We start from the raw sequence: 20430 nt of genomic DNA on the forward strand, positions 1-20430 counted from the left end.
CTTTTGACTGAAGTTTTTAAATCTATATTATAAAATAGAGCAATTTTTATTTATACATATAAATTCAGCGTCCTCTGCGTACCATCAGATCGGCTTTACTTATTGATCCTAGCATCAATAAATGTTTCCTTATATATAAACCTATTTAGGGAGATGTTTTCTAATCTTTTTAGTTATGTATTGACCCGTAGGATAATATATACACTTTCCTTTTCAATTGATTATCTTTTAGTTTCCCTTTTTAAGTTGATTTCATTTATTTAAAGAAGGTTGATAAGTACAAAAAATCATCAAATTAAATATGAGAGCACATCTTACAGAAAATGTATTATTTTAAAGGAAAAATTTTAAAATGACACCTGAACTTTTGCTCCAATGTCACAGAAACACTTAAATTTCACTTTATATCAATTAAACATCTAGACTTTCAAAATCCTCAAATTAAGACACTTGATGTTAGCCTCCATCTATTTCCTTCACAAATCTGTTGATATGACACATTTCAGGTGTTAAATGAGCCCACTAGACATATTAAGAAATAAACTCATTGCACAAAATCCCCTATTTTCTCTTTTTTTTGGTAAACCCCTATTCTCTCTCTCTCCACGCCTCCTTCCTTCTTTCACCCATCCCTCTCTGATCCTCCCTCCTCCCCTCCACCGCCCAACTCCCCTCCACTCTTACTCATCCTCCGAGGCTACTGCAGCAGCGATTAACTCCATTGCCTCTCTCACTCTCTTTTTCTCTGTACATCACCACCAAATCCCAGTCACTATACAACAGTGCGCCGTGTGCGTCGTGTACCACGAGCCTCCGGCGTACAACCTGACCGGAGGATCCATCGGGAACTTCTCTGATTGCACTGTGTACCCGTCGATTTACGCTGTTGCCTTCTCCAACCGGTTTGTCCCCGCTAGTCACGGTATGACTCAGTGTTTCTTCAGCTTCAATTTGTCCAATTCCTCCAGTTCCAGTAATAACCAAAGAAAGATTTTGATTTGGATAGTTGTGATATTTTTTGTGGTTTTTCTGTTCTTGGGTTTTGGTGGATTTTGTGTTTTGTGAAACAAATTGGGAAAAAAGAAGAGGAAAATTATTTGTGGAAGAGAGACAAGTTTGGCTGTTGAAATGGAATTGAATTAACCAGAATGAGGGAGGTGCGCATGTAGAAAAATGAGTTCTGGTGAAAGAGGGAGGGGGGCATGGAGAGAGAGAAAAAAGGGGATTTTGATCGTGTGCTTTGCAATGACTGAGTGTTGTGTGCCAATGGGGCAATTAACGAGAGAAAAACGTCACGTCACCACGTTTGTTGACAAATTGGACGGAAAATAAAGGCAGGTGTCTTAATTTGGGGATTTTGGAAGTCTATGTATTTAATTGATATAAAGTGAAGTTCAGATGTTCCTGTGACATTGGAACGAAAGTTCAGGTACTATTTTGAAAATTTTCCTATTTTAAAACATTATTTAATGTTGCATTAAATTAAGTGTGTCATTATTATTTTATGTAGCTGACTAAATAAATTCTGTTTAAGCATATTTGAAAGTAATACTTCTAGGAGTCCCCAGCTTGGTTGGCAGGGCGGCCAACAATAGAGAAGAAAATTCATTTAAACTATGTTCAAAACATATTACTTCATGCCTTAAGGCACACGTGCCTTTAGGCACGGGCAATCACTATATCTTATACTCCTTCTGTTCAGATTTAATTGTCCCTAATTCTATTCTAACAAGTTAAAAAATAGGTTATATCTTTGAATTCGTAATGAATTTCATATCAAATATGGATCTTACTTGATAGATCTCGATTAGTTCTATAATACTAAATTTTCGAAATCACATAAAATATTATAAATTATAAAATATAATCTATTGAAAAATGACACGAACTGCTAACTAGAATTATTAAATCCGGACGGAAGAGTACTATGAAGAGGGGTCTCAAAATTTGTGTCATATTCATTAAACTGGCATAGTTTAGAATTTTATCTTGTTTAGTGCTAGTATTTGTGGAAATCGTAGGAGCAGGCTATTTTCCATATTTGCTTTAATTATAACTTTTCAAAAAATAAGGACCGGTTTTGAATTAAAAAACGTAGATGCATTGCTCAGAGTATACTTCTATCATACCAGTATCTTAAGGGTGGGTTCCAGAATTCAAAAAAAATTCTTATTTTTTAAGAAGACAATTTCAAACTTAAAATTGGGGGGCTTATTGAAATATAAAAATATACACTATGGATTTTGTTTGAAAGATCTCATTGAGATCTTTTATACGATGCAAAAAAAATTGAAAAATTATTTTTCATTTACATTATTTTTGAGTTTAAAAATATGAAATAAGCTGTTTATTTTTTGAGAAGGTTTATAGAACGGGGCCTAAGAAGTCAAACCCTTAATTTAAACTCAAACAGATTCGTTTTGATTTTGGACAAAAAAGAAAAGGAAAAAAGAGAGAGGAAAGGATTTGAAACCAGGTGGAGCCTTGATATATTAAGGTTTAGTTTAGACAATAATGTTCAATAGATCTCTCAAAATTAATTAATTAAATCACCTTCAACTCTTTTCTCTCCTTTTTGAAAATGATTTGACACAAGATAAATGAGTAAAAAAAGAATAAAGTGTCCATGCCACCACAAAGAAAATTCAATTAATTTTCACAGGATTTTCTGTTAATGATGATAATAGGGATGTTAGTGACATCTATGCGATGTAGAGAAAAAATATCAATGACATCTAAGATACTGTATCTATGAGATGTCATGCATGTCAATCCATTCTCTCTCTCTCTCTCTCTCTCTCTCATCAACTCGTCTGCAACTCTCCGTCTTTGATCTCCCTCTCTCTGCTCTCTCGGTGCTCCCTCTCTGGGTGGAAGGAAACATGCATGTCGAGTGACGATGGCAGAGATGATCTCAAGATTTTGGGCTCTTCTGTTTCAGCGGAGAAGCAGCACCATTAGGAAAATCTACAACACAAAACAACCCAGTCGAAGTTTTTTCAGGTGTATGAAGTATCAGGTGAGTTGCATACGGGGACAGAGTTAGGATTTATACGTAAGGAAAGCGAATATACACAATAAAACCATTACTTAATATTAGGCGGGGAAAGAATAAAAGAATCAATTTGCAAAAAATTGATTAAGGGTGCTTTTCCGTTGGCAATTGAAAAATGTTAAGTTATTTTTACTAATCAATAAGTTTGAAAAAAATTTAATTTTGTTGAGAGAAAGTTGTTAAAAATTTTAAAATTCACTTACTAATAAATAATATTCTCCCCGTCTCTAAATAAATATTCGATGCGTAAACTTTGGTCGTTAAAAAAAACTTTTCAAAACGCCATAACTTGTTCACTAGGCACAGCAAGGATCCGGGGGCTGTAGTGCAACCCCGTGTAATGTATGTGTAGGGCGGCACACAACTGTTGATTTCATCAATTAACGGTTCAGATAAAAAATTAACCTGTAGTGCAAAATCTTAAAAGACACCCTATAAGGCGCACACGGATTATCGATCTTTATAATAAATAATTGAGATATAATTTTTAATTATAACCGGACATAATTGATTTTTGATCTAAATCATTAATTGATGAGATCAATGACTATGTACAATCCCATATATTCAGTACACGGGTTGCACTGCAGCACTCCGGAGCCAGTTTTCGTATCGTAATACTCCTTAAAAAAGAAAACCTTCGGTACACTCTCTCTCTCTCTTCTTCTCTGATCAACTCCTCTGCAACTCTTCCTCTCTCTGCTCTCTCGGTACTCCCTCTCTGTGGATGGAAGGAAGCATTTCGAGTGACAATGGCAGAGATGATCCCGATTTTGGGATCTTCTGTTTCTGTGGAGAACCAGCAACGTTGAGAAAATCTACAACACGAACCAACCCAGGTCGAAGGTTCTTCGGGTGTCCAAACTATGAGGTGAGGTTCTGGTACGAGCCTAACTTAATGTTGTTGTGGTTCGTTCAAGCTGAAACCCTAATTTGATGTTATTGTGTTTTTTTTTTTTCATAGACAAGAAAGGCTTGTGGGTTCTTTTGCTGGTATGAGCCTTCTATTGGGCAAGCAAGGAGTGATTTAGGGCCAATGAGGGCTCAGACAAAAACGAAGGCTTTGAGGGCTGTTGAACAGTGTGAGAGTTCGAAGAAGAGGAAAACAACTACCATTACGTCTGACAGTGCGACCATCATGGACCGTTCCGTCTGGAGAAACCTTCCGCCGGAGATCATCGGCCGCGTACTCTCTCTCCTACCGGTGAAGTGTCTCTGCCGATTCAAGTGCGTCTCTCCCTCGTGGGATTCCCTAATCTCTTCCCCCCATTTCGCCAAAACCCACCTTCACATAACCAATAACACCCCGAACAAACCCCAAAAGACCCTCCTCATTTCCAGCTCCCGGGCCCTCTCCCGCGACCTCTACTCCGTCGATTTTGCCGCTGCAAACCCGACCGCAGAAAAGCTCGATTTTGCGCTCCCCGTCCGAGACCGCACCAACCGGGTCCGTGGTTGGGGCTCTTGCAACGGTTTGGTTCTGGTTTCCGATGAAGGGTTGGCTGAAGTTTGCGAGGATGGGATTCTAGTTCCCGATGGAGGTGTTAATTACAACCTCTTCTTGTTCAATCCATTCACTACAGAATGTAAGGAACTGCCCGATTCCCATGTGCTTGACCTATGTTCTCTTGACGATATCCACTTTATTGTGAATGGAGTGGGTTATGATTCGTCTACCGATGATTACAAGGTTGTCATGCTCCATTCCCGTGAGGTTATTGATTATAATGGCATTTCTAATAGTACTCGTGTGGCTGTCTATTCGCTGAAAACTGATGGTTGGAGGAGATTTCAAGATTTACGTTATAACCCTATGGAACATCTTCATGGGGTTTGCTTTAATGAGCGTCTGCATTGGCTTTGCCGGAGGACCAATGGTTCTAAAGTTGTTGTTTCTTTTGATTTGTCGGATGAGATTTTCAGGGAAGTGCACCTGCCTGCTTCGTTTGATAATTATTATAGGTGTTTGTATCACTTTAGGGTGGTTCTTGCGAGTTGTCTTTGTTTGGTTGTTTCGCGCTATGAAGGCGGCGAAATTGATGTTTGGATGATGATGAAGTACGGGGTAAGAGAGTCGTGGACCAAATTTACGATTGCTAATCACGGGATGCCTCTAGGGGATGTGTTGTATTTGGCAGTAGAAGAGGAATTTGTATTGAGAATGATAGAAGATATCGGAGAAAAGATACAACCGGTTCGAGAGAAACTAGTAGTATACAGTCCAAAAAACAAAACACTGAGGGACATCATGGTTTGTGGCATTCCTACTAAATATACAGTTGGAGGCAACTACATCGAGACCCTCGTCTCCCCTAATCGTGGAGCGGTGGAGGACAGATTTGGAGACAATATGAAGCTTCTTTAGGTGAAAGTTTGAAGAGTTATCAGGTATATTTCTAACATAGAAATGACCTGTCCCTTTTTTGTAGATTAATAATTGTATGAATCGTGTATCATGTGAGTGTCTATATTTAAAGGTTTTTGGATGTTGCAAGCAAATCCACATATCCGTTTTTGATACTTATGTATGTTGAGTTATATAGAATTTTGGTTAGTGATGTATGTTGAATTAAAATTATGTCCTTATCATACACAAGTTGCTAGGGCCCATTCATAATGGTTGGAGTCTAACCTATAAAGCATGATTGCATGGGTACTTATAGATGGGTTTCATATCCGTGTCATGTCCATATAGGTTACGAATACTCATTGGATACTCATTGGCACGTACCTATATGATACTCCTTAAACGTATCCGATACTCCTTATGGATCTTCCTTCAACCTCGAATTTGATGACTACAGCCCCATTGTATTTGAAAGATTTGTTGCTGCATTGCCCTCATCCATTTAAATGATAGTTATGATAATAATAATAGTTGAATTAATCTTCGAGTTCCTGCTTTCTAGGTCTTGCTACTACTCTTCCACATTACCTACGAGGCTTCTAGCCTTGTCCTTCGCCGTCTAATGGGCTATTACTCATGTTTTTAGAGGCCTTAGAAGTGTTCTAAAACTAGGAATTAATCAGCGATTACTAATTAATACGCACTGATTAATCGCTCGAAGGTAACCAACCACCCGACTAGCGCCTAGCTGCTTTTAGAACATTGGGCATTGGATTACATAGACTGATAGTATGAATTTATTTTGCAGTTGATAGCGAAGGAACGTCCAATCTCTAATCCTGCAAATTGAACGCTGTGTAACAGTACATGACAGTTCACCGGGGAACCATGTTCTATCTAGATGTGCTCTTCAGCCCTTCTTCTCACCCTTTTGACGGCACTCTTTTGGGGCTTGATTTCAACTGAAACTTCTTTTTTGTTAATCTGTGTTCTTGTGACTTTAGTTTCATATATTGGCTAGAAGCTGCTTTTTTGTTGTGTGGTATTCCACGACTGTTCTGTTATTAACCTTTGGGAAGTAACGTGGATAGCTTTAATATGTAGTATTGTCATCCCCAAATTGTGAAGCTCGGAAGATTACTCTGCTTTCACAAAGAAAGTGGGAAATGCTATTTTTCAAATTTCTTCACGAATATTTTGATAGTAACATTTAGTTGCTCTATTATTTTAATTTCAATTTTTTTAATCTTTCTAAGGAAAGCGACAGGAGTAGGCCTGCAAGAAGACATCGTTTTGCCCTCTTTTGAAGCTGCCTATTTTTATCTTTAAAAAGTAACACCGTTTTGGACAAATGGTTTGAAAAACAGTTCTATGTGTGCTAGCCTAAACAGACTGCAGCTCTAAGTTTATACCTAGGCTTCAAGCACAACTACATCAAGACCCTCGTCTCTCCTAATCATGGGGGACGGACTTGGAGACACTATGAAGCTTCTTTAGGTGAAAGTTTGAAGTGTTATCAGGTATATTTCCAACATAGAAATGACTCTGCCCCCCCCCCCCCCCCCCCCCCCCCCCCCCCCCCCTCCTGTTTTTTTTATATTAATAATTGTATGAATCGTGTATTACGTGAGCGTCTATATTTAAAGGTTTTTGGAGGTTGCAAGCAAATCCACATATCCCTTTCTAATACTTATTTTAGTTGAGTAATACTCCGTATAGAATTTTGGTTAATGATGTATAACATACGAAGCATACTCAAGTTGCTAGGGCGCATGAAGAGAACTCGCTGCCTCTTTGTCCGTAGGTTCGGCAACCCGTTGGACATTACATCTAGGGTTGTATTTATGGAATTTATAACTTCTTGAGAAATTGTAGTCTTATGGTGGAGAGGTGGAAGTGGTATTAATTTTTGCTGGGAGAAGGCGGATGTTCATAATGATTTAGCAAAGTTATGGTATCGTCATTCCTTGGCTTGCAAATGGAAAGGCCATTCATCTAAATTGAACGATGGTTCCATTGGTAATGTGCATTCTATTATTTTCTTTTGACAAACCAAATGATGGATTGAACGTTCCATTCTAGTGAAACCAACACAACCTTAAGTTCTTTATCTATCAGGTTAGCCTCAATTTCCTACCTTTATGCACTGTGTCTGAGACAGGTGGGAAGGCTCAACCAGGTAAATAGGGAATGATGATTCCATTCGTAATGTGCATTATGTCATTTTCTTTTGACGAACCAAATGAAGGTATGAAATTCCATTCAAATGAACCAAAGACAAACTGATAGTTTCAGCTTTCTACTACTTGCTACTACTCACGACGTACAGGGCTTCTAGCCATTTCTTTCACCGTCTAATGGTCTATTACTCGTGTTTTTAGTAGCATAGAATACGTACACTGATAGTTTGAATTTATTTTGCAGTTGATAGGGAAGGAACATCCAAGGTCTAATCCTGTAAATTAAACTCTGTGTAGCAGTACTCAACAGTTTACCATGCAAGGAGCCATGGTCTATCTAGAGATGCTCTTCAGCAATTCATGTCCTAGCCCTGTTGAAGGCACTTATGGGGCTTGATTTCTACTGAAGCTTTTATTTTATTTTATTTTATTTTAAAATGTGTATTATTGTAACTTTATTTTCATTTCTTGGCTAGGAGCTTCTTTGTTTTGTGGTGGTAGTGTTGTTTGTTATTCCATGACTGTTCTGTTAATCCCCTTGGAAAGTACTCTCTCCATTTCTTTTTAAGTGTCCTGCTTCGTAACTTCAACTTATTAAAAAGACATTATCATTACATCTTTCACATCAACTTTTTCCTTCACTTTCCTTACTTATCTATCATCATTATACTTTTACTCACTAACTTTTCAAAATAAAATCTATTTTTAGGGACAAAATAGACAATACATCAACTTTTACCTCCTAACTTTACAAAATAGACACTTATTAAGGGACAGCCCAAAATGGAATATTGGATACAAAAAAAGGGACGGAGGGAGTAACAAGGATAACTATAACAGAAAAACTTCTCCACGGAACTTTCCGTAAAGACAAGTTAACGGAAGTGAATCGCGACCTGTCCAAAAGTGTTTTGGACGTCTAGATTTTAATGAAACTTTTTTGAAAAACTTTTTTTCCGGAAAATTTTTATTAAAATCTAGACCGTCGAAAACCGAAATAGATGCGTGAGATTGAACAGCTCTGTGAACATCTTGTTTAGGCTCAACCACTAATATAATATGGAGGACTTGGGAAAATTCCCTATTCGTCTGGTCCAAGAAATTGGAGAAATTTTTGTGTACTGAGAGTACCACGTGGAACGCATGCATGGTACCCATACGCTGATAGAAAGAAAACAGCTCATTTTCATGTTTCCTCTCCGCATGCGTCCAATAATTTCTCCCTCTCTCTTTTTTTTTTTGATCGGCAATTTCTCCCTCTCTTCAGTGTAGTCTTTTCTCTCCTACTTTACATGTCCAATAGAAAGAAATGGGATATGTGCATTTTTTGTAAAAAAAAAAAAAACCCAACTGTTTAACTCATTGATAACTATTGACTTTGTAAAACAAATTTGATTTTTTTATAGGAAAAATATATCTTTTTAAAGGTTTAAGTTTGACGCCAGACCTTTATTTAGAAATAAAGAGAGTAGATGAGATTCAAAACTTGTTTCATATAAACAATGAGTTAATGGGGTCAGATCCCGACTTGGTTCGTCCATTTTTTTTATCTGGGCCATTTTAAAGTTGATCAGGGTGTTTTGAATATTTTTTTAGAAGAAATTATCTGAACAAATCTGGGGCACGATTCAAAAAATGGACGAAACTAGTTGGTGGGAAACTTGACCGGATCCGCCCCTGATGACGGCATAATTTGTTGCCCAAAATTGGAGTAATAGAAATTTGAACCAAAAATGCTATTTGCACAACTGTTGTGTTGGTTATGTGTGTAATTCTGACCGTCTAAATGTATTTGAACGGTTTAGATTTTAAAAAAACTCTTCCAACGGACGGCTAGAGATTGGTTATGTGTTGGATTTTACACAACCGTTGTGTGTAGCACTTTTGAATTTGAACATTAAAAAAAAAAAACACTGATCTCTCTGTCTCTCTCTCTCTCTCTCTCTCTCTCTCTATCCCATTCTGTCCCGCACGCGCGCTCTCTCTCTCTGTGATCAACTTGTCTGCAACTCTCCCTCCCTCTCTCTGCTCTCACGGTACTCCCTGTCTGTGGATGGAAGGAAGCATTTCGAGTGACGATTGCAGAGATGATCCCGATTTTGTGATCATCTGTTTCTGCGGAGAACCAGCACCATTGATAAAATCTAGAACACCAAAAAACCCAGGTAGAAGGTTCTTCGGGTGTGCCAAGTATCTGGTGAGTTGCAGACAAAAACAAAGGCTTGATGTTAGCTGTTGTTCGTTCAAGCCGAAACCCTAACTTGATGTTATTGTGTTTTTTTTTTCCCCTTCATAGACAGGAAACGGTTGTGGGTTCTTTTGCTGGTATGAGCCTTCTATTGGGCAAGCAAGGAGTGATTTGGGGCCAATTAGCGTTCAGACAAAAACAAATGCTTTGAGGACTGTTGAACAATGGCAGAGTTCAGACAAAAACAAGAAGATGAAGACCATCGTGTCCGACAGTGGGACCGTCATGGACCGTTCCGTCTGGAGAAACCTTCCACCGGAGATCATCGACCACGTACTCTCTCTTCTACCGGTGAAGTATCTCTGCCGATTCAAGTGCGTCTCTCCCTCGTGGAATTCCCTAATCTCTTCTCCCAATTTCGCCAAAATCCACCTTCACATAACCAATAACACTCCAAACAAACCCCAAAAAACCCTCCTCATTTCCAGCTCCTGCGACCTCCCCCGCGACCTCTACTCTGTCGATTTTTCTGCCGTGAACCTGACCGCGGAAAAGCTCGATTTTGGGGTCTCCGTCCGAGACCCCTACAACCAGGTCTGCAGTTGGGGCTCTTGCAACGGCTTGGTTCTGATTTCTGACGAAGGTATCAATTACGACCTCTTCTTGTTGAATCCGTTCACTAGAGAATGGAAGGAACTGCCCGATTCCCCTTTGGTTAACCTCTGTTGTTATGACGATATGCACTTTTTTGTTAATGGATTGGGTTATGACTCGTCTACGGATGATTACAAGGTTGTGATTCTCCTTTACCGTGATATTACTTATTCTAATGGCCCTGAATATGTTACTAATGCGGCTGTCTATTCACTGAAAACTGATGTTTGGAGGAGAATTCAAGATCCACGTTATGACCCTGTGGGACATGGTCATGGGGTTTGCTTTAATGAGCGTATACATTGGCTTTGCCGGAGGACTAATGGTTCTATAGTTGTTGTTGCTTTTGATTTGTGGGATGAGATTTTCAGGGAAGTGCACCTACCTACTTTGTTTACTTCGTACGACATTTATACGCTTGGGTTTGACTTCAAGGTGGTCGCTCGGAGTTGTCTCTGTTTGGTTGTTTCGCCCTATAAAGGCGGGCAAATTGATGTTTGGATGATGATGAAGTACGGGGTAAGCGAGTCATGGACCAAATTTACGATTGCTCACGGGATGTCTCTAGAGGATGTGTTGTATTTGGCAGCAGAAGAGGAATTTGTATTGAGAATGGTAGAAAAAGTTAGCGGAGCAATGATACAACCTGGACGAGAAAAATTAATAGTGTACAATCCAAAAAATGAAACACTGAGGGACAAGGTGGTTTGTGGCATTCCAACTGAATATACTGTCGGAGGCAACTACATCGAGACCCTCGTCTCTCCTAACCATGGAGGACGGATTTGGAGACATTGTGAAGCTTCTTTAGGTGATAGTTCGAAGAGTTATCAGGTATATTTCCAACATAGAAATGACTCTGTCCCTTTTTTTGTAGATTAATAATTTTATGAATCGTGTGTCATGTGAGCGTCTATATTTAAAGGTTTTTGGAGGTTGCAAGCAAATCCACATATCCCTTTTTGATACTTATGTTATGTATGTTGAGTTATATGTTTGGATTTGTTTAGTGATGTATGTTGAAATAAAATTATGTTCTTGATCATACACAAGTGGCTTGGGCGCAATCATTATGGTTGGAGTCTAACCTATGAAGCATTATTGCATGAGTACTTATAGATTGGTTTCATATCCGTGTCATGTCCATGTAGGTTATGAATACTCCTTGGATACTCATTGGCATGTACTTATATGATACTCCTAAAACGTGTCTGATACTCCTTATAGATGGGTGTCATACGCGTAGGTTTGGACATAATGAGTTCCTGGTAAGAACCTTTAATTTGCACTTGGCGGTGACAATATCAGAATCTCCACTCAGTATCCATCTTCTCCTTTGGACTTGCTTGGAAAGAACCAATGTGACCTATCTCTCTTTGTAGGACCGAACACACACACACACGATATATGAGTATCAAACAATAGAGAAATCAACACATAATATACGTGGTTCCCCAAAACTGGGTACGTCCACGGGTGTGAGAGCAGCTATCGTTTCTTATTATCAACGTCTAAAACAGGGTTTACAGTGTAGAGTATTTATACTTACTCTATCCTAACCCTCTCGTTGCGCTTCGCTCCACTCGTTCCGCTCCGCTACGCTCCGGCATTTGACCTCTTTTTAGAACTTCTTAGTATCTTTTCATATTAACATATGAGCCATAGTTCCAACACTTTCCTTCTTTCATTGGCTGGAATTAAGGTTTCTTTTTTGGTTCGGCACTGTTTTTTGCATCCCTAGCCTCAATCCTCTCTATCTCATTGCCAATCTTGCAAAGCCTGCCAAAACCTTTGGGGCTTTCATTAGTGGTGCACTGAACTAATAAGTCTGGATACAAGTATTCACATGAAGAGAACTTGCTGCCTCGTCGTTATTAGGTTTGGCGACCTGTTGGACATTACATCTAGTGTTTTATTTATGGAATTTAACTTCTTGAGAAATTGAAGTCTTATTGCTTAATGCTTTCAGTGAGAAGGCAGTGTCTGGATGACTAGAACGATTTAGGAAAGTAACCGTAGCGTCATTTCTTGGCTTGCTAAAGGGCCATTCACCTAAATTGGTGAATGATGATTCCATTTGCAATGTGCATTCTGTCATTTTCTCTTAACAAACCAAAGTGCAGATTAAACGTTCCATTCTAGTGAACCCAACACAACCTTAAGTTCTTTATCCACCAGATTAGCCTCAATTTGTTACCTTTACACACTGTGTCCTAGAAAGGTGGGAAGGCTCAACCAGCTAAAATAGTAAATGAAGATTCTATTCGTGCATTCTGTCATTTTCTTTTAACGAACCAAATGAAGGAATGAAATTCCATTCAAGTGAACCATACACAACCCTCTGTTCTTTATCTACCAGATTAACCTCAATTTCTTCCCTTTGCTCACCGTGTTCCGGGAAGGAGGAAAGCCTCAACCACCTATTTGTTGATGCCATTCATCTCAACTTGTTTAGTAGTGATCTTCCTTCAACTTCGAATTTGATGACTACAGCCCCATTGTATTTGAAAGATTTGCAGTTGCATTGCCCTCATCCATTTAAATGATAACGATTATTGTTGAATTAATGTTTGAGTTCCAGCTTTCTAGTTCTTGGTACTACTCTTTACATGAATTAATGGGCTATTACTCATGTTTTTAGAGGCATTAGATTACATACACTTATAGTATGAATTTATTTTGCAGTTGATAGCGAAGGAACATCAAAGCTCTGACTCTGATCCTTATTATGATCCTTATTATGATCCTTGTTATTAAACTCTGTGTAGCAGTACTCAACAGTTTACCGGGGAACCACGTTCTATCTGGATGTGCACTTCATCGCTTCATCTCGCCCTTTTGATGGCACTTACGGGCATGATTTCAACAGAAGCTTGTTAATTTATTTATTTTTAATGTGTATTTTTGTAACTTTAGTTTCATTTCTCTTGACTATTAGCTACTTTGTTGTATTGTGGTATGGTTGTTTGTTATTCCACGACTGTTCTGTTATTCACCTTGGGAAGTAACGAGGATAGCATTAATACGTAGTATTGTCATCACCAAATATGTAGCTTTAAGTGTTCGGAAGATTACTCTGCTTTCATAAAGAAAGTGGGAAATGCTGTTTTTCAAATTTCTTCCGAAAGATTTTGATAACATCTCTACTATTTTTGTTACAGTTTTTTAAATCTTTCTAAGGGAAGCGATAGGAATAGTGCGGCAAACAGACATCGTTTTGCCCTCTTATGAAGCTACCTATTATTATCTTTAAAAAGAACATCGTTTTGGACAAATAGAATTCGAAAAACAGTTCTATTTGTGCTAAGCCTATACATACTACAGCTCCAAGTTTATACCTAGGGTTCAAGCACAACTCCATGAAAGAGATTTTCACTTGAATATTCGGAAAATCCAAACTGCGTTATCAAGAGAGATTTGGCGATAGCAGGACTGATTGTTGGGTCGGACTTGCGAATTCGGTTAATTTTATCAGTGTGGTGGTTTGGTTTGGAATTTAATGAATTTGTGAACAGTTCAGCAGTCAAATTGCACGAGATATCCTATATTTTCCTATCCATTGATGATTTCGCACATAAGTTAAGGGGATCAGAGCTTCAATAATCAAACGACAAAACACAAGCATGTCGCATAGTGATGTATTGAATTTATTTTTTTGTCTGTATAGCATTTTCAAGACCTGATAATATAGTCAACAATGATCAAGATATAATGCATTTCCAAGACATGATAATATAGTCAACAATGATCAAGATATAGTGATAATATAGTCAACAATGATCAAGATATAATGCATTTCCAAGACATGATAATATAGTCAACAATGATCAAGATATAATGCATTTCCAAGACGTGATAATATAGTCAACAATGATCAAGGTATAATGCAATTCACAAAATAATAAGAATCATCACCATTGGATGTGGCACAGAAAGAAAATTGGCAAGCTAAAAGTCGGGATGATTACTAGTTTTAAAAGAATGCCTACACGATAATGCGTTTGAGTCTGGAAAAAAAAAAAAAAAAAACAAGAACTGCATGCCATAAACCCTTAAAATATGGCAGCTCTTATTTCCTATGCGGTATGAAGCTTAGGGCCTGTTTAGATGGGGTGTTGTGAAAGGGTGTTGTGATATACCTCCTCTTAGTACCTAGGTCCCACTCCAAGACCCCATTTGGCAAGTTAATTTAGAGGGGTATTCTCTTTCGGCACTCTTCCACTACACCTCCTAATACTCCCTGAGGGGGTGTTAGGCTGTTAGCCATGGGTAGGGTTTGACCTGTTATTGTGGAATTCCTCCTAAACCCCCTCTATTTTCGGACGATTGTACCCCTCCTAATCCCCCTTCCCAACCCAAGATACCCATTTCTTGAGCAAAAGCAAAAAAAATTAAGTGTTTTAAATTTCAATCCGTTTGAATGGGTAGGAAGATTTTATTTTTCTGATCATTTAATTCTAAAGGGTCATAATTAAAATTTGACTATAGGGCTCTCGTTGATTAGTCCTAATAAAGTCGTAGAATCAAATCTCTTAGGGCTAACCAACGAGAGCCCAATAGTCAAAATTTAATTATGACCATTTAGGATAAGATGATCAAAAAACTAAAATCTTTCCACTGGTTCGAACAGATTGAAATTTGAAATATTTAATTTTTCAACCTGCAGTTTATATATTAAAAAATATGGTTAAAAAAATTAAGTACTCCAATTTTCAATCCGTTTGAACCAGTACGAAGATCCTATTTCTCTAATCATTTTATCCTAAAGGGTCATAATTAATTTTTGGTTTAGGGCTCTCGTTAGTTAGCCCTAAAAAATATTTGGTTCTACGACTTCTTAGGGCTAATCAACAAGAGCCCTATAGTCAAAATTTAATTATGACCCTTTAGAATTAAATGATCAGAAAAATAAAATCTTCCCACCCATTCAAACGGATTAAAATTTAGAACACTTAATTTTTTTTTGTTAACATGTATTTATTCTAATTATAGTGAAACTACCAAATTTTGTAAAAAAACTCTGCATAAGGGCAAAAAAATCTTTTAACAGCTTTTTACGTCAATTTCCATTTCTTATACCCCAAATTAATTCTCCATTCAAACCAAGTACTATTTAATATCCCCTCCATAAATATCACATCAACGTGGGTCATTTCTTATTAACTAATACCCCCTCCTATCGAATTCCTCTTCTTACATAATACTTTCAAACCTAATCCCGTGTCACGCCCTCGATTTTTAACATAAATAACAATACCATTTTAATTACAAATCCTCACAATAGTATATACGGTACCCCAAATTACGACATACAGTTTCTAAATCTCACAATTTGTCAACTGATACAGTATTCCAAGTTAGAGAAAATAGTACAATACAGTTTGATTTACAAGGGAAAGACAAGTTCTTCAGAAAATAACTTTAGCCTGTGATGTCTGCATGCACTTCACACCCTCCAAGACTGTGTCCATGTAGTGTACCTGAAAATGGTAGGTTGAGCTATACTAGCCCAGTAGAGAAATCTATACTCAAGCTATATGAAAATGCGATGAATCATACACCTATACTGAGTGATGTGACGAGATACCACAAAGAAACGTGAGTTTTCCACCACAAACGAGCATACTACAACCAAGGGATCATAATTTCATAAAGGTTTTCCTAACAGCTCATACGTCAAACTAGAAGCATAAACCAACCCGAATTATCCTAATTAGACCACAACTTATCCTCAACCGTCACTTGTCCATCGCTACGCAATTACTCCATTTTGCCTTGATCCATACGAATATGTGATGATCATGCACCAACAGTGGTAAGTGAGCAACATTATATATGTACAACGAACCCCAAGACGCTAATAACAATGAGTATATCTATCAGCAGAACAACACAAACATATCATTGGATTTCCTTTTTTTTTTAACATAATTAATTTATCTTTCATTTCTCAAGTATTAGCCACTCCATGCAACAAGAACTAGTTTCCTTGATTTGTACCGAACAAGAGGCTCAGTGAGGAAGAATAGTAATCCAAGATACGGTTCAAAGTCGAACGACAAGCCAAACATTAGATTAACAACTTTATCTCTCTTTTCATTTCTCAAGCAACACAGGTCATAAGTCTAGCTCAACCAATCAACAATGCGTGATATGTGATGCAAAGCAATGCACCGGGCAATGTTGGGCCCCGTAACCCCCGCCAAGGTCCCACCAAGAAGGTGAACCGGGCTCCGTCCATAATGACGTGAATTCCGGGCGGTGTTGGGCCCCGTAACCCTCGCCAAGGTCCCACCAAGAAGGTGAACCGGGCTCCGTCCATATTGACGTGAATTCCGGGCGGTGTTGGGCCCCGTAACCCTCGCCAAGGTCCCACCAATGAGGTGAACCGGGCTCCGTCCATATTGACGTGAATTCCGGGCGGTGTTGGGCCCCGTAACCCTCGCCAAGGTCCCACCAATGAGGTGAACCGGGCTCCGTCCATATTGACGTGAATTCCGGGCGGTGTTGGGCCCCGTAACCCTCGCCAAGGTCCCACCAATGAGGTGAACCGGGCTCCGTCCATATTGACGTGAATTCCGGGCGGTGTTGGGCCCCGTAACCCTCGCCAAGGTCCCACCAATGAGGTGAACTAGGCTCCGTCCATATTGACGTAAATTCCAGGCGGTGTTAGGCCCCGTAACCTTCGTCGACATCCGAAGTTGGATACGACTCCATCCATTGTCCATATGCTATGACATGCCACACCATGATACATACAAAGTTCGATGTCACACGTAGCCGTAACACTCGAATCATAGGTCCATAAACATCCTTCATTATGCACAACCCATCCATAATCAATCTCACACCCATTATCGAGTTAAAACGATTATACAACATCATTAAAAATTGCATACTCAATATTTTTCAATGATTCCAACGCCAAATTATCACCAACTTACTAATCTTTAAAACCCACAAGGACCCATAACCAATAGCATCATTTAACCATAACAAACAATAAAAAGAAAACGCAGCCCGATACCCTGCCCAGATTTTCAGATTTTCGTTCAATCTTCTGAAAATTACTATAAATCGAGTTCTTAATATTTTTGAGTGATTCCAGTCCCAATAGTTGCGCGATTGAATGAAGCTTAAAAGTCACGAAGGAACCCTTGTCAAATCTGCCCTCAAAGGGTGGTTAAACAGGGGTTTTCCCAGGCTACACGAATCTGTCGCGCAGCATGACAGATTGACACATCTCCACTCAAACGGACATAACTTTCTGTGTACTAAGAGTTTTAAGACGATTCTAGTGGCAAATGAAAGCTGACTTCAAGACCTTCGAATCGATATAAAGTTTGCATGAAACGGACATCGGACGAGGAAGTTATGGCCATTCGAAGTGGGCTGACATCCAGAACACGAGACAGATTGCAGACCAGTTTTCTAAAAATCACCATCAATTCAATTCTCGACGGTTTCGTATGATTCAAGCGGCATTAGAACGGGCTCTAAGTCTACTCTATTTCATACGAATGAACCAAAATTCTATCATGAGTTTAAGAAGGCGTAAAACCCCAAAAACAAAGACCCTGTTTCTGCAGAATTTCGGAAATGGAACAAACAACCTCAAACAACGAAACAAAGCACGATCTAGGTACATAAACACCGTATAAACGTATAACAAGAGTAAGAGATCCCTACCTCATGGGTTTTGAGCAAAACCCGAACCTTTGACCAAGTCAACCAAGCTCCCACGCGGTCCGATCATGATTTTTCTTGGATATTCGGAAAGCCCATGCGCCGTATAGCAACTTTAATTCTCGGACCTTGTCCGGAATCACCCTCTAGGTAGATGAAATCGAAGAGAGAAGAGAGGAGGAAGTTTTTCGGAAGAGAGGAGGAGAGAGAGTGCCGAGAGAGTGAGAAAAGAGAAATGTGAGAAAGTAGTCTCCTGGGGAAATTGTAGAAGTGGGGAGCAATCCCCCGCTTCTCGCACCACACTCACACGTGCACCCTTCACACAATTACCCTTATATCCTCCCACGAACACGTCACACCGAATATCCGCACTGTCTATCTTGACGGGCTATACATTAACAAAAAAAATATAGCCTAAAAAAAATAATACGGGTCTCTACATCCTACCCTCCTTAAAGAAATTTCGTCCTCGAAATTTAAATCAAACCTATGAAAACACATCATCAAAGAAAAACTCTAATCCACAAGACTGTGTCCACTCATGATGTTTCGTACCCATCTACTCTCGTGTCCAAGACGCAATGAACTCTACAATGCCACAATCAATTTGTATCACCTCTTACCAAAGCGATCGTCAGATCCTAAGGTTCACACACATCGATGAAGGAGCTACCGTGTTCGTATGAATCTTACTCGTGTTAGCAATCAGTTTTGGTCTCCCAAACCGTATCCATTTTCACTCTTTCCGATTAATCAGTTCCGGTTCTAAGGATAGTATCCAAACACAAAGGAGAACTTCACGGCATCGTAACTCAACAACTTGCCAAGCCATATACAATTAACAAGTTTAAGATTTTCCATTCTCTCCCTTGAGGTTTATAAGACTCTTCATGTACGCTAATAAAGTGGTCAACTCTCATACTTTTCTATTTCACTTTCTTTCTTATTATTCAACTTACTTTCGCTCTCAAGACTCACATAAGCAAAGCTCTAATGAGCCTCAATGCTAACTCAAGACAAGTTCCCTTTAAAGGCATACGTTAGCTCAAAGTCTACGTGTCCGACACAATGAGATCAGAATTAAACAACAATAATGAGTTTCCCACTCATCATTCTCATAGTAAAAGTGTAATATCACACACCTCCAAGCAGTTTTGACGGAAAACTTGATCCATTGAAAATTTTAGTTTCCATAGTTGAAAAAATCATCGAAACACGTCCACCTTGTGGCGAAATTTTATAGAATTTAACAGGAAAAGTTCATTTACAATTTTTTTTTTTTTTTAAAGATATCATCACCAATCAATCTTATGCACCTCACCTAGTCTTTAAGGGTAACGACAATTTAGATAACAATCACAACATAGTAACGAATTTAAGATAAGGTTCACATCAGCATGATATAGCCGACTCCAAACTTGTATCGGTATTATTTTTCAAAATGAACTAAACTAAAAATCAACTTTCATAGAACATCACTCTCATTCGGAAAAAAAAAGAAAAATAAGTTTTGACTTCAACCCGATCTTCAGATGTATCAATAGGACACTTCCATTAACCGAACACCAATAATTTCATACAAAGATACTCAATACACATAAATCAAAACCGCTAACCACAATCTCTAACTCACACCTCTTTGTATCCCCATAACTCTTTTTACCAATTCTGGACTGCATCTTAAGGGCAAATTTCACACATTCAGATTACACAACAGATCAAGCACCTAATGAAATATCAACACTTACATGAAATATCTCCAGAAAATCAACCGTAGAGTTGAATGGCTTACACAACACCAGCCACATATTCACACATTAACAGACTCACTCAATATCCAACGGATTCAAAAGGTATCCAACGAACTCCCCGAGTGCCCAACAGACTCACCAAGTATCCACTACTTTATAATTCATGGCTTCAGGAAACCCAACAGTCATCTTATTCCTTTTACTCTCACAAAACCTTATACAGTGTCTATTTACTTTACCAATCTCGAGCTTTCTCATTCATTCGGTCGAATCAAATCACGTACTTTTCACATTCACAATCTTAAACTTCACATCATAAATACACGTATCATTCCTCTATTTTAACAATATTGCAACCTATTAACATCTCATCACTAGAGCACCTACACAAAGTGTGCAATAGCTGCACCAACGAACATCTAATACTCTCGAATATCTTCATGCTAGAACTCAAACACTGACACAGACCGACTGACAGACTTATCCCTGAATACCCACAAGACTCCGGGATTGCAAACAATCCTTCTATACTTCACATTATATTCTAAGACTCCTATCACTATCACTAT

The 20430-nt window shown here is 38.6% G+C and overlaps 1 protein-coding gene and 1 long non-coding RNA gene across 4 annotated transcripts; one reads left to right on the forward strand and one right to left on the reverse strand.

Annotated features, from left to right (window-relative positions):
* The first annotated feature begins 3651 nt into the window (after window positions 1–3651).
* LOC131326082 (F-box/kelch-repeat protein At3g06240-like) lies at window positions 3652–13449 on the forward strand. Of its 3 annotated transcripts, none has more exons than XM_058358678.1 (3): window positions 3652–3926; window positions 4020–5443; window positions 6211–6581. In XM_058358678.1, exons 1-2 carry the CDS (start codon window positions 3783–3785, stop codon window positions 5418–5420), a joined length of 1545 nt encoding a protein of 514 aa, XP_058214661.1. In that variant the 5' UTR covers window positions 3652–3782; the 3' UTR covers window positions 5421–5443; window positions 6211–6581. The 3 variants fall into 3 exon arrangements, with proteins under 3 accessions (XP_058214661.1, XP_058214659.1, XP_058214660.1); XM_058358676.1 differs by lacking the exons at window positions 4020–5443; window positions 6211–6581 and adding exons at window positions 9879–11258; window positions 13110–13449 and having other exon boundaries at window positions 3695–3926; XM_058358677.1 differs by lacking the exons at window positions 3652–3926; window positions 4020–5443; window positions 6211–6581 and adding exons at window positions 9514–9779; window positions 9879–11258; window positions 13110–13449.
* A 2210-nt stretch (window positions 13450–15659) lies between these two features.
* On the reverse strand, window positions 15660–18347 carry LOC131326085 (uncharacterized). Its single transcript, XR_009199911.1, has 2 exons — window positions 18114–18347; window positions 15660–15904 (listed from the first exon to the last, which is right to left on the reverse strand). It is a non-coding gene; the product is annotated as an uncharacterized LOC131326085 (long non-coding RNA).
* Window positions 18348–20430: the final 2083 nt, after the last annotated feature.

The sequence above is a fragment of the Rhododendron vialii genome, chromosome 5a, assembly GCF_030253575.1.
Source record: "Rhododendron vialii isolate Sample 1 chromosome 5a, ASM3025357v1".
NCBI classification, from domain to species: domain Eukaryota; kingdom Viridiplantae; phylum Streptophyta; class Magnoliopsida; order Ericales; family Ericaceae; genus Rhododendron; species Rhododendron vialii.

What these genes read in the sequence shown, in the direction of transcription:
- LOC131326082 (XM_058358676.1), top strand. Translation starts at nt 3,783, where the DNA reads ATGGAAGGAAGCATTTCGAGTGACAATGGCAGAGATGATCCCGATTTT. An exon ending in TCGGGTGTCCAAACTATGAG is followed by an intron (nt 3,927 to 9,878) that starts GTGAGGTTCTGG and finishes TCCCCTTCATAG; the next exon opens with ACAGGAAACGGTTGTGGGTT. An exon ending in ATAGTTCGAAGAGTTATCAG is followed by an intron (nt 11,259 to 13,109) that starts GTATATTTCCAA and finishes TTTATTTTGCAG; the next exon opens with TTGATAGCGAAGGAACATCA.